General features: G+C 34.0%; 1 protein-coding gene across 1 annotated transcript; it reads right to left on the bottom strand.

Moving 5' to 3' along the window:
• Positions 1–10,747: 10,747 nt before the first annotated feature.
• On the bottom strand, positions 10,748–11,236 carry LOC141695735 (two-component response regulator 24-like). Its single transcript, XM_074499959.1, has 2 exons — positions 11,015–11,236; positions 10,748–10,918 (listed from the first exon to the last, which is right to left on the bottom strand). The coding sequence occupies exons 1-2, from the start codon at positions 11,234–11,236 to the stop codon at positions 10,748–10,750; spliced, it is 393 nt and encodes a 130-aa protein (XP_074356060.1).
• Between the last annotated feature and the right edge of the window lie 1,540 nt (positions 11,237–12,776).

Genomic DNA, 12,776 nt, shown 5'->3' with positions numbered 1-12,776 from the left:
CTCCTTGAAATGAAGAGAAAAGCCGAGAGCTTCTTGATGAAGAAGTGAAATGATTTTTGTGTTTGTGAGTTGTTTTGCCTAGCTTGGTTGCTTTTGATTTGTTTTTGGTTAATTACCTTTTTAACCTTGAACTTTGTGTGGTTTTAAATCAACCACACTTCCTTCCCCATATGTCATGCTTATGTCACCTTGTTATGTCATCATCCCTTACTTGCCCACTTCTCATTGGTTTGATGACATCATCCCCTCTAATCTCTTTGATTAGCTTTTAATTATTTGGCTAATGACCGCTGATCTGTTATACGGTTCGCTTAACTTTCGTTTTCGTTTATCGTTTGAGGGATCATACCCGGGATCTTATTACTTAGGTTTCCTTAACCCTTATCAATACATTATTTTCCTTTTTATGATCCTCTCTTATAATCCTTGAATTTAAATCCTTTTTATTCTTTTACCTTATACTCAATTCTTTCTGTATCTGGTAGATTTCTGGGAACAATCACCTTTGAAACTCCCTAGATATCAAAAATCGAATCTGGGATCTCATTCTAGACATCATTGTTACTAGAATTCTATGCTTGCACCGCAACCTTCCTCGTATAATAATACGACTCTCTATTGATAAGAAAGAATAAATATTCAATAGGTAGATAATCTACTTAACCAGTCTATTCAACAATAACTTATACATCACCATAACCCGATTAGGGTACCCAATCTCAACATCCATTACACTACAACTCTCACGGTTGTAATCGGCTCATTATTCAAAGAATCGTTGCTGCATTACTATGGTCCACCACTGACCTACTGTCGTCATTCATTTTCCTTGGAATCTTAATAGCTAACCATACGGAGTCCATACCTGTCGTATCAAATTCTTCTAAGGAGTTAACATAGTTACCATTCATAATTCATGAAGAACACTCCAGATCCTGACGTACTATCATGACATGAAACAGATAAAATTGCAGAAGAGTTTCAATCAAAGCAAAGATAGCAGGTTAATACCATTCTTAATCATATGCCTTCAATAGAAGACTTAACTCAAAGGTTCGTCTAGTCCTTTTTGAAACATGGTCCTGGCTCATCTCAAGATAGTACCTTCTGAGATAGATAGCCCGCTCATGGCGATTACACGAATTAAACCTTTACCAACTACTATTACGGTTGGGTATTGCACAGTCATCAGAAGGAATGTCAATCTTCCAAACCATAATACAACCTTCACAGCCTTAACCATCATCACTGTATTCCTTTGGCAAAAGCGCCTATAATTATCCTCTTACCTTTAAAGTGTCGGCCACCTCTTTGGCCTTTCCTGATAGTAAAATTTCCTTATAGTCAATGTCATTTTAATCACCTCCAAATAAATTTTCTACCTCATTTCAATCACTGCTTATGTGAAGATATTTTCCCTAAAATCTGATGAGTAAAAAAAAATATCACCATTTTTCCATAAGTTATTGCCTCAGTCTTTAGAGGTTAATCACTGTCACGACTGACTCTCAATCATACTTAGAACATCTTTTATCTTAGGTCCTAATTTCCCTGAACAATTTCGACCTTTACTGGTTCGATCCATACTTTCTCGTGGTTTAACACGTACCCCACTTGGCATCATTATAATTACGTCATATTTCCTTTATCAATATTTCTATTCTTGAGAATTTTGAATATTACCTTTCTCCTTGTAAAACCTCTAAGGTTATCCTTGAATCGTTCCTCCTGTATTCCCTAGATACGGGGCATATCAAAATACCATTTACTAATACTAGAACCATTGTCTATGTACTTCTGAAAAATTTCTTTACTGATCTTTAAAGGTTGTTGTTACCTTGATCCTTTCCAATTCATACTTATCAAAACTCATGCTGTCCCTATTAAGGGTGAAATGCCAACCTTTATGCATTCCCCTAGGATTCGTTTTAAGTTACCGATGTTCTATCCTTAATTCCACCTTTAAAAAGGTACATGCATCCTTCCATGGATAAATCAAGTCATATATCCCTGATGAGGGTGTCTTTATTCAATCATTCCCACCTCGATAGTATATGCCTAATTTCATAATAATATCCTTATCCAAAATGAGGTCAATCCTTATGGCCTCCAAAAGACAATAACGGTTATCCACTTTTCTTGCCTGATTCGGTAATGATAACAAGATTGTTCTGGAAGATATTGGTCGTGTTCAACGTGAACTTCTTCTTAATAATTCCGTATTTACTTTTGTTGTCTATCTCAATAGTCACCTCAATGTTGGGATATCTTTCATACCTGGCGTCTCCCTTTCTGGGTATCAAGCCACCGGTCTTACACTTCATATTCTTGAAGGTCACTTCCTTCATCCAATTTTCCTAATTTCTTACTTTCTTGACTCCTCAGTCCATCCGCGTTTCCTTATTAATCAATCGATCTATCTCAAAGTTTCATCGAATACTGTCAACTTTAAGGGAATTAACTATACGTATCGCTTACGCCTTCAAACCTTGAATTTATCTCATAATCAGTCACCATCGTGCTGATGATGACACATTTCTCTATATTTATTGTAAGGGTTTCTTAGGGTTTCCCATACCTAACTCCCTTATCACTTCTTAACTCTATTTCCTTTATATCCCTTTATACTCCTACCCTTTTTAGCCTTTTATTTTCGTTTACATTACAACCATTACATGAACCAACACAACATAAGCATTGATTTCAAACATCCCGTCATTCTAGATTCGTGTCCTCAGAACGAATCTTGACAACTTTTACAACTTAAATTCATAATTCATCATACATGTCCGCTTTTGTTCTGGCTCTAAAGTTTTTATACTACCTTCATAACCTTGGGAGTTACTTTCCCGAAAATAATTGACTGAACTTTAATCAGTTTATTCTAACCTCTGGCTCCGTGCCTTTCTTGGTCTTTCACCAGTGGGTGGCCTCTCTCTTAGGAGGGTAAGTGACAAAACATTCTTTTGTGATTCGTTAATCATTTAGAATCTCAAATGATTCCTATATTTCCTTTAGTCAGGCTCTTGCCTCGACTGGGTTCGCTTGTTCCTTGGAACTCTAAGAGCTTAGTGACTTAAAGGTCCTGAAAGAATTTCCCACCGCACTGTCCCCTCAGGGTGGTGGTTGGGGATAATAGTCTAAGTTCTCTTTAGACAGGTCCATGAATTGCCGCATAGGAGTACCGTCTCAGGTCTCCTTTCCTTACTCGACTTTCTGTTTCCTTAGTATGAAATGTTTCATCCTTCTCCCATACTTGGGGTTATCTTATACGTTAAAATCCTTGTTTTCCACTTCATTATGTTATGGGCTCCTTCTTTCTTAATGGCAACCTCCCTGACTATCACATTCGGGGTTTGCCCTAAATCTTATTCCTCGAGCTATGGATTTCGTCTAAGGTCCAGTCCTTACGCTCTTAAACGTTTGGAACCCAAATTCTGTAGGAATACCTCATTATTCCCTTATCATCTTTCTCGGTATTAATCTTTTATCTAACTGTTGGCTCTATGCCTTCATTATCACTTTTTCTGGCACAATATGTTCTTTTCCGATTATTCGGACTGTATTTCAATCTCAAACAGCTTTTCGGTACCGGCTCCGGTTACCTTCACTTCTATTTCCATTTTCTCAAAATCTCTTATCAACTCTTCCGAAGATATTATCATCTTGAGTCTCTCCTTTTTACTAAGGGCATCAGCCACCACATTGGCTTTCCCCAAATGATAAAGAATCTCCCAATCATAATTCTTGATTAGCTCTAACCGCCTCCTCTGGCGTATGCTGAGCTCTTTTTACGTAAAAATGTACTAGAGCTCCTATGGTTTGTGTAAATCTCGCACTTCTCTCCGACAAGTAGTGCCTCCAATCTTTAGGGTAAAACTGTTATCACGAGCCTAAGCTCATGGGCCGGGATATCGAACTTTATATTCCCTTAATTGTCTTGACGCGTACGCGATTACCTTATTGTGCTATATAAGAAGCACCCTAATTCCTTATGCGAAGCGTCACTACACATCACAAAATCTCCTTTTCCATCTGGCAACGCCATCATAGGGGCCGTCACCAATCTTTGCTTCAATTCTTGAAAGTTGTTCTCGTATTTCTCCGTCCATTCGAACTTCTCAGTCTTACGAGTAAGCCGCGTTAAAGGGGCTACTATCTTTACGAACTTGAATGAACCTCCGGTAGTAACCGGCCAATCCTACCTCTGGTAGTTTCCCTAACCATAGTCATCAATTCCTCAGTGGTCCTTTATTCATTCTTGTCAGGATCCTCCACGGGATTCTTCTCAGCAACAATCCCTTCTAGGACAACATCCTCAACCGCTACATCCTCAATATGAACATCATCCGGTCCCTCGTTAGGACGCTCTATCGAATCCACAATCTGATCTCCAATAAGTAATAAAACATCATCACGTTGTTGCTCCTCAACCTCAGGATTCGGAGTCCCGCTACCATATACGATAACGAACTATACTTCTATCACGATATTTATAAGGGTTCCCATAAGGGTTTTAACTGTCAGTACTATGTTAGGTAGTCCGACTATGAACTTGGCAAGAGTTCTTATTATCTTAGTGAACTTATTATCTTAACGTCACATCATCTCTGAGGTTTATAACGCTTCGCTCTGATACCATTTCTGTAACACCCCCAAATCCGGGGTCGGGGATCCGGGTTGTCACGAGTTCCATTTCCCTTAATAACACCCAATCTTAATAAATAATCAACTATTCTGTACTGTGACCCCACCATAAACACACACACACCACAAGTTATAGTCTCAGAGATGAATATCCAAAAATAATCACAAGTCGTTTTATTCTACAATTATATGCCAATACACCTTAAAAGGGTTTCTGAATAAATTTACATTTCTTTGCCATTATTATAATTCATAAATATACATAAATCTAGTTTATCAATAGTTGAAAACCTAGCCTATTGGTAGCTCCTACCTCAGCTACGGCGGCATCAACGCTTCCAGAAAACTGCGGAACATTTTCTAACCGCTTGCGAATTGGAAGCTTGGTCCTGTTCATCTTGTCTAGCTGATGTTGTGTGATGAAAGAAGAAAGCAAGGGTGAGCAACAAGCCCACCAAAATAATATGTATAATGATTTACAATATATGAGCATTCTCATAGTACCCATGAAAGTCTTAGTCAAGAAGAATTAAACCAAGTTGATATCTTGACGCGGCCAAGTCGCAAAATATTCAGTATATATACATATATACTTTTCACAATCTTTGAAATCCTCTGATATGTATAATATACACAGAGTTCCAGTTTATAACTGTATAAAAATATCGTTGCAAGGTGATCTCATATATCCAACCTTGTCTCAACGTTTTTCTGAAAATCTTTGTCATGCATAAGATAATCATTAACTAGATATAAGTTTAAAAGATGAAGTTACAAGATACTCCAATATACTTATATCTTTTCCGAATACTACTTGAACTACCACCGTTCAAGTTATAATTAGTTTCAAAAGTTCATCACATTGATGAGACTACAAGATAAGACTTGAATAGATTCAATCTTTGAAATATTATTAAATGAAATGAAGTTATGATATACTTCATTAAGTCCCGATATATATATCTACATATATATCTCTTTATACATTTCCTGAAAACCTTTGTCATGTAAAGTATGAACAGAGTTTGTAACATCCAATGAATTTTTGGAAAGGAAAAGAATTGTGGCATAAACCCGGTATCTTGCTGATCAGGCAAAAATACCAATAAGTAACCTTTTCTACGAGTAGATGGACGAATTCCCCACTGGTCATCACCCTGGTCGCAATAGGACCTTATGCTGGACTGCCACTCAGCCACTTACGCATTTGATGGACTCCCACTGAGCCACTTACACTATCATGGACGCCCACTGAGCCCATATTGCTTATGCCGACTCGATAGATGGACTTACTTCCCGAACGTTGGGTAAGTAATCAATTCATTTACCAAAACCGCAACCTTGTTGCGAATATAAAATACACCACAGAGCCGGATCCCTCTGGTTTTGAGCGAGTATTTAAATCCCCTTTAAAAAGGAAGATCTTAAATATATAAAAAAATTGAGTTTTGGGATCCGCTCTAACTTTTGAAAATCATTTTAAGGACTCGAAAACACTTTAAAGAGTGTTTGGAGTAATGCTGATTTAATAAAGTAAATCAGTCCCAATATATTAGAAAATATCTGAATATTATTATTTAAATAATATTCCCATAAAGAATAATCTTTATACAAATAATTGAAGTAGAAGTTGTAAAACTTATACTTGAAACGAGTATTAAATAACCAAAGATATACTTGTACGAAAGTACTATCTTTATTTGAATAATCAAAAATAAGTTTGATTATCGACACCTTATTCTTTAATAAAATAAAGAATATATCTCAGCAAATAATCGGAGTCATAGGTCCTCAAATGAATATCCAAATAATATTCATTAAATAATATAAACTGAGTCATAAGCCCTCGAATGAATATTCAGATAATATTCAATTAATAAAATAAACTGAGTCATAAGCCCTCGAATGAATATTCGAAATAATATTCAATTAATAAAATAAACTGAGTCATAAGCCCTCGAATGAATATTCGAAATAATATTCATAAATAAAATAAAAGGAGTCATAAGTCCTCGAATGAATATTCAAGTAATATTCATTAAATAATATAAAGTTATCGAATAAACCTTATTCGATTAATAGTTTTAAAAACTATTCATATATATATATTATACTCGGGAGCCTCGCCTCCCGGTTTTTGAAAAAGTTCACCTTTTTATCCCCTATACTAAGGGTATACTCAAATACCGCTTATCTCTAGCATAGGTATTATGCAACTAATAAGCATTTGAACCAACATATATATAAATCAAGAATACGAAACAGGCATGCATATATACCATATCACATGCTCCAATATATCGCAAGGATTTGCTAATAACAAATATGCATTTATCACAAGATCATGCATATACACATATACATCACAACAACAGTTATACGGGTAGAAAACTTGCCTGAGCGACTGGGGGTTACAAATGGCTTGGGACGAGTCTGGTAACCTATAAACAACATATAAGTTGGAATTAAACCAAAGTCACTTATAAATCTATACTTTAACCAATTTAGACTCTAACGCTCGCTTTGCGCTTAACGATTCACTTAAGTCGCTCGAGTACCCTCGGCTCCACCATTTTTAATAAATTAACCATTATGAGTTTTAAGGCGATTCTTTAGCGAGTGTCTTACCAACTGCCTATTACACTTTACTTAAATGTTTCATACTACAATTAGTCCTTTAAGGTCTTTAACCTATGTTTCAAAGTAAGGCGAGGGGTAATGGTTCGTTCGCGAAACGTCGTTACTTAAAACGACCGTTTCTCCTAAACCGTACATCAGAATCAAACGAACCACATATCAAAACGAAGCTTGTAACATGAACTATCTAATAATGGCAATGGTCAAAACCTAGCAGGGATTTCTCGGGCCCTAATGTTAAGAACAAAACAGCCTAAAGTAAATCGGACATTACGACAGCTATGTTTACGCGATTTCCCAAATTTAAAACACTCCAATTCAACCCACAATCAATCCACAATCACAAACCAATCAAAACTCCATCCATACTACATCATAACAGCCCCAACAACTCAACATTAACAATTTTTACTTATCTTAAACTTGAATTTAAAACTATACTTAAGTCCTTTAACTAATCAACAAGATTTCAACATCCAATTCACTACAACTCCCTCCCAAACTCTAAACATACAAGCATCTAGCTTCTCTTTTACCATAACAATCAAAACCATCCTAATATACAAAGTAAAGTTAGGGTTTGGAGATTTTATACCTTCCTTGAAGTGATTTGAGTAGCTAGGAAGCCTTAAGAAGCCTTGAGATATCTTAGGGATGCTTGGATCTTAAAGGAAAAACAAAGAAAATCATGTTAAAAATCTCGAAATCACTATTCATTATCTTCTTCATTGATTTCTTGGAAGAGATTGAGAATGAATTGGAGGCTTAAACTTATAAGATAGCCTACTAATTAAGGAAACTTGGAACTTGAATTTTGAATTTTCCTCCTTGAAATGAAGAGAAAAGCCGAGAGCTTCTTGATGAAGAAGTGAAATGATTTTTGTGTTTGGGAGTTGTTTTGCCTAGCTTGGTTGCTTTTGATTTGTTTTTGGTTAATTACCTTTTTAACCTTGAACTTTGTGTGGTTTTAAATCAACCACACCTCCTGCCCCTTATGTCATGCTTATGTCACCTTGTTATGTCATCATCCCTTACTTGCCCTCTTCTCATTGGTTTGATGACATCATCCCCTCTAATCTCTTTGATTAGCTTTTAATTATTTGGCTAATGACCGCTGATCTGTTATACGGTTCGCTTAACTTTCGTTTTCGTTTATCGTTTGAGGGATCATACCTGGGATCTTATTACTTTGGTTTCCTTAACCTTTCTCAATACATTATTTTCCTTTTTATGATCCTCTCTTATAATCCTTGAATTTAAATCCTTTTTATTCTGTTACCTTATACTCAATTCTTTCTGTATCTGGTAGATTTCTGGGAAAAATCAAAGTGTTCGGATTTGGATTCTGACGATCTTTACATACACTTATATACCACATAGAGTACTAATAATATCCCAGAAGATCAATAAAAGAACACCTACATAGTGTGGCATGAAAAGTTTTCTTATTCAGCAAAATACTATTCATAAGGGTTCAAAAATTCCAAAAATTGGGGTTATTACAACCCTATACTAACTGCTAAACTGTGAGACCACCATATAAAGTTGGGGATTCATCCCTTGTAAGTTAGATCGATGAACTTGTGGATGAGGAAGCCTAACTTGAAAAAGGTTGTGGTTGGGCGGATTTTTATGGCTACGGGATCAGTCTATTGGGTGGATGTGGCGGTAAACGACGACGTCTCAATGGAAATAGTGATGTCTTAACTTGTGGTGGATGGTGCTTTAGTTCTCTCACTCTGACCTTTCCGTGTTACTTTCATGGTTGTTGATTTTTTCTCACAGACGACCCCAAATATTGTTGCAAAAATATATGATTAATTGATTTCTAGGGTTATGGGAGCTTTTATAGCTTTAATGATTGCTCTTGTTATTAATAAATAATAAGATTCTAATGTATCTTTGGCGTGTAGAAATAAAGCTAAAAATGTTGTTCTTGATGAGGAGGGAAGCCCATTATATTTAGACATTGTTGATCTTTGTTTGGAATAGGTTCAGGATATTTGCTATGCAACCCACCTCCTTTTAGGAAATATATTCCTTATAGGTATTATCTCTCTTATTTTACTTACATTAGAAGTAAATTCTTTTTTGGAAATATTGATTGGCTGAGTTGTTTGTCACTTATTAATTATGAAATAAAAAATAATTAGGATTCCGAGCCTTAATTATCGGGCTCCCTTTTGGGACCAATTATGGTCAAATTAATGCAATATGAATTATACTTTTAAGGTATTTTGTATTCCCCATCCAAGGGTATATACATATATTAAATTTCTCGAGATACTGATTGATTTTGGATCAGTGGAAATTTTTTATCCGTAAAAATTCACATAAAATGATTCAATAACGTAACGTATTTTTAAATAGTATAGGATGCATCAAGATATCATGTTTTTCTTATAAAATAAAATTGAACATCATCTTTTTATGCAATGTAAACAAAATAATAAATTATTTAATATACTTTATTTTTGGCACAAAAAATCTCCTCAATCATCATCATAAGCACCATAATGCTAATGTATAAGCTGTAATAAATATTAATTCTCTTGTATAATGGTGTAAAAATATAACAAGTAGTAATATCATAATATAATGGTATCATACTTTGATAAAGATAATTTAGTAAAATAGGAAGTGTTCTTTAATCGATTGCACCAATTTCAATTGATTGTTAAAATGTAGTATGCTAATGTGTGGTAATTAATTATATTCTATAAACCTTATTCAAAAACTTGTTAAATAAGATAATTTCAGCTGTATTTTGTGACATAGAGAAGTATGCCTTTGAGTATATAATTGAAAGCATGATATTTTTTATCAACTTACATTCTTTGTATTTCAATTTAATATAAGTATAAGTTTTATATTATCAATTAAGGAGTTTCTCAGGTATATACCTTATTAAGAAATATGATATGAATATTTTCGTACTCTAATTTAGAGCCTTACTTACCATTTTATTGGATGCACTTTTTAAATAGTACAAAATATTATGATTTATAAATACTTTGGATGAGGTTTCAGGATTGGTCTTAAATTATGTATAACTAGACATATATTATTAACTAAACAGTATGTTACCGCTGTATCTAAATTCTTATCTCTCTTATCACGGCAATTCTTGCTAATTTAATCTCTGAATCTTTTATAAATTTTCTTGTACCATCAAAACATGATACCTTCGGAGGATATCTAGGAATAGTGCACTTTGTCTATGTCTTACCCATCTTAATTAAATGAGATATATCGAGTATATTAGCTATTTATTTTTTTTAATAGTTGCATAACCATAATATTCACATAGTGTTTTAATTTATTCAAATGAATTATAATTTTAAAAATTTATCTAATACATACTAGTAATCAAGAAACATTATTGTGAGACCTTATTCATTAAAATTATTATAAAATTTGTTACATTTTAATCTAATGTATATCTCACTAATTAATATCAAATTTAGTTGCCTTGAAGAACTCGAAGGACAGAGGTGATAGTTTGAGCTTTCAAAGGCTTCTTATAAAATTGATCCATGCCAGCTTCTATAAAATCTTCCATTGTATGATCTTGATCATCAGATATTCCAACAATCATTGCATTCACGCCCAAATCTCGTAGTTCTTTAGTAGCCTGCGATGCAATAGGTTATATTAAAATTTGAAGTACAAAATTTGAGTACTATGTTTAATTTCTAAATATACTATATATTGTAGCATATCAACTAACCTCGATCCCATTCATAACTGGCATATTGAAATCCATGAAGATGACATCAAACACTTCACCAGAACGAATGAGATCTACTGCTAATTGACCATTCTCAACAGCACGGGTCTCGAATCCATGTTTTTGCAAGTATGCAACATGAATTCTCCTTATGACTGCATCATCGTCGACAACGAGCGCTGATAGTTTTCTCATACTAGAGCTGCTAATGTTGCTATCCATATATTCCTGCCTTTAATGATGAAAGAATCAATCAAAATAGTTAGTTTTCTTCTTAAATGTAATTTTTTTAATTAGTGAAAACAAATTATTTCTGAAAAACAAACAAACAAAAACACTCTCAAATGTATGATTACACTAGTAATTGATGTTGTAAAACCATCAAGAAAGATTGTTTGATTTACATCAATTGAACTTAACTAACATGTAAAAACTACAAAGATAACTTTTTAATTACTTTAAAAAATACTTTCTCATGACTACCATAGAAAAAAGTACATTATTGATACCTTGTACTCACGATCTCAGAGATAAATATCGTAAGACGATGACTAAGACAATAGGCTCATGACCCTTTAAATAAGGTTATAGATATCTTTTGGATTTCTCGGGATACAGATTATCTACGGATTCATAAAAATATGGATATGTAAAAATCTATACAAATGATCCAATAAATGTAACACATTTTTCATATTATCAGATCCACCGGGATATCATTTTTTGGATATTGTAACGCCCCCAAATCCGGGGTCAAAGGATTTGGTCGTCACTATGAAACCTCAATCCAAATTAACCTATTTAATTAATAAACAGATGCCAGCGGAAGATAATTATCATAAATGACCCCAAACTACTCCAAGATCTTTTAAGGTTACAGTTCTAGAAACAAGGTATCCAAATTCCACCAATAAATTTTCACTTTCTTTTAAAACTCTTTTCAATAAATTCCAACACACAATTAAACCCACTAGTATAACTTCGAAATGAAGTATACTAGGCCCAAATAAAATACACAACTATAATATAATATAATATAAACAACTTTATACAATAAAACTTACACTAGTTCGCAAACCCTGGACCAATCACCTTCTAAAAGCTTCTTCTTTGCTTCCTCGAATTACGCAGCTAAACAGCGCAAGCTAATCCTCACTGGAGGTTAAATTTGAAAACAGGCAAGTATGAGCGGAAGAAATGCTCAGAAAGTTCATTATAGTAAATATCAGGTCATTTTGATATAAAACTGACATCCGCAATAGCGCAGAACATTTAAAAATCATAATTGCTGAATCATAAAATTTTAGTTGAGGAACCCCATAATTGATTCCTTAATTGTATTCAAAACCATTTTGATATTTTTGAGCGAAATGCTTCAGCAATACTTTGAATCTTGACGAGAGCAAAGCTCGTAAAACAATGTTTACGGAAATATCGTAAACCACAGTAACATGAAACAATGATTATTGAATTGAATCATAAACTTTACTCAAAACTGAACTCTTGAAATTAATACTTATTTTATTATCATATCAAATTAGATATCACTACGAACTTTGATGCTCACAACATTCCATACTGAAGTCAACACCAATCATCTGTACTAATACCACCTTTGATATTTAACAACAAACTAAGTATCCTCAAAATAAGAAACTGAATCAAAACCACAATTTCATCTTTTATCTGAAAACAAAATACTTAATAAATCATTCCTTGTAAGATGTCAAAAGCAATATAATAATTTCGATTGGAACCAAAT

This window comes from Apium graveolens, chromosome 11, assembly GCF_009905375.1.
Source record: "Apium graveolens cultivar Ventura chromosome 11, ASM990537v1, whole genome shotgun sequence".
Classification (NCBI taxonomy): domain Eukaryota; kingdom Viridiplantae; phylum Streptophyta; class Magnoliopsida; order Apiales; family Apiaceae; genus Apium; species Apium graveolens.
The sequence above is the reverse complement of the archived record's forward strand: the minus strand, read 5'-3'. Positions and strand labels throughout refer to the sequence as shown.

Excerpts from the sequence above, each read along its gene's own strand:
- LOC141695735 (XM_074499959.1), bottom strand. The coding sequence starts at position 11,236 with ATGGATAGCAACATTAGCAGCTCTAGTATGAGAAAACTATCAGCGCTC. Across the intron at positions 10,919-11,014 it reads CAGTTATGAATGGGATCGAG|GCTACTAAAGAACTACGAGA; the intron begins GTTAGTTGATAT and ends ATTGCATCGCAG.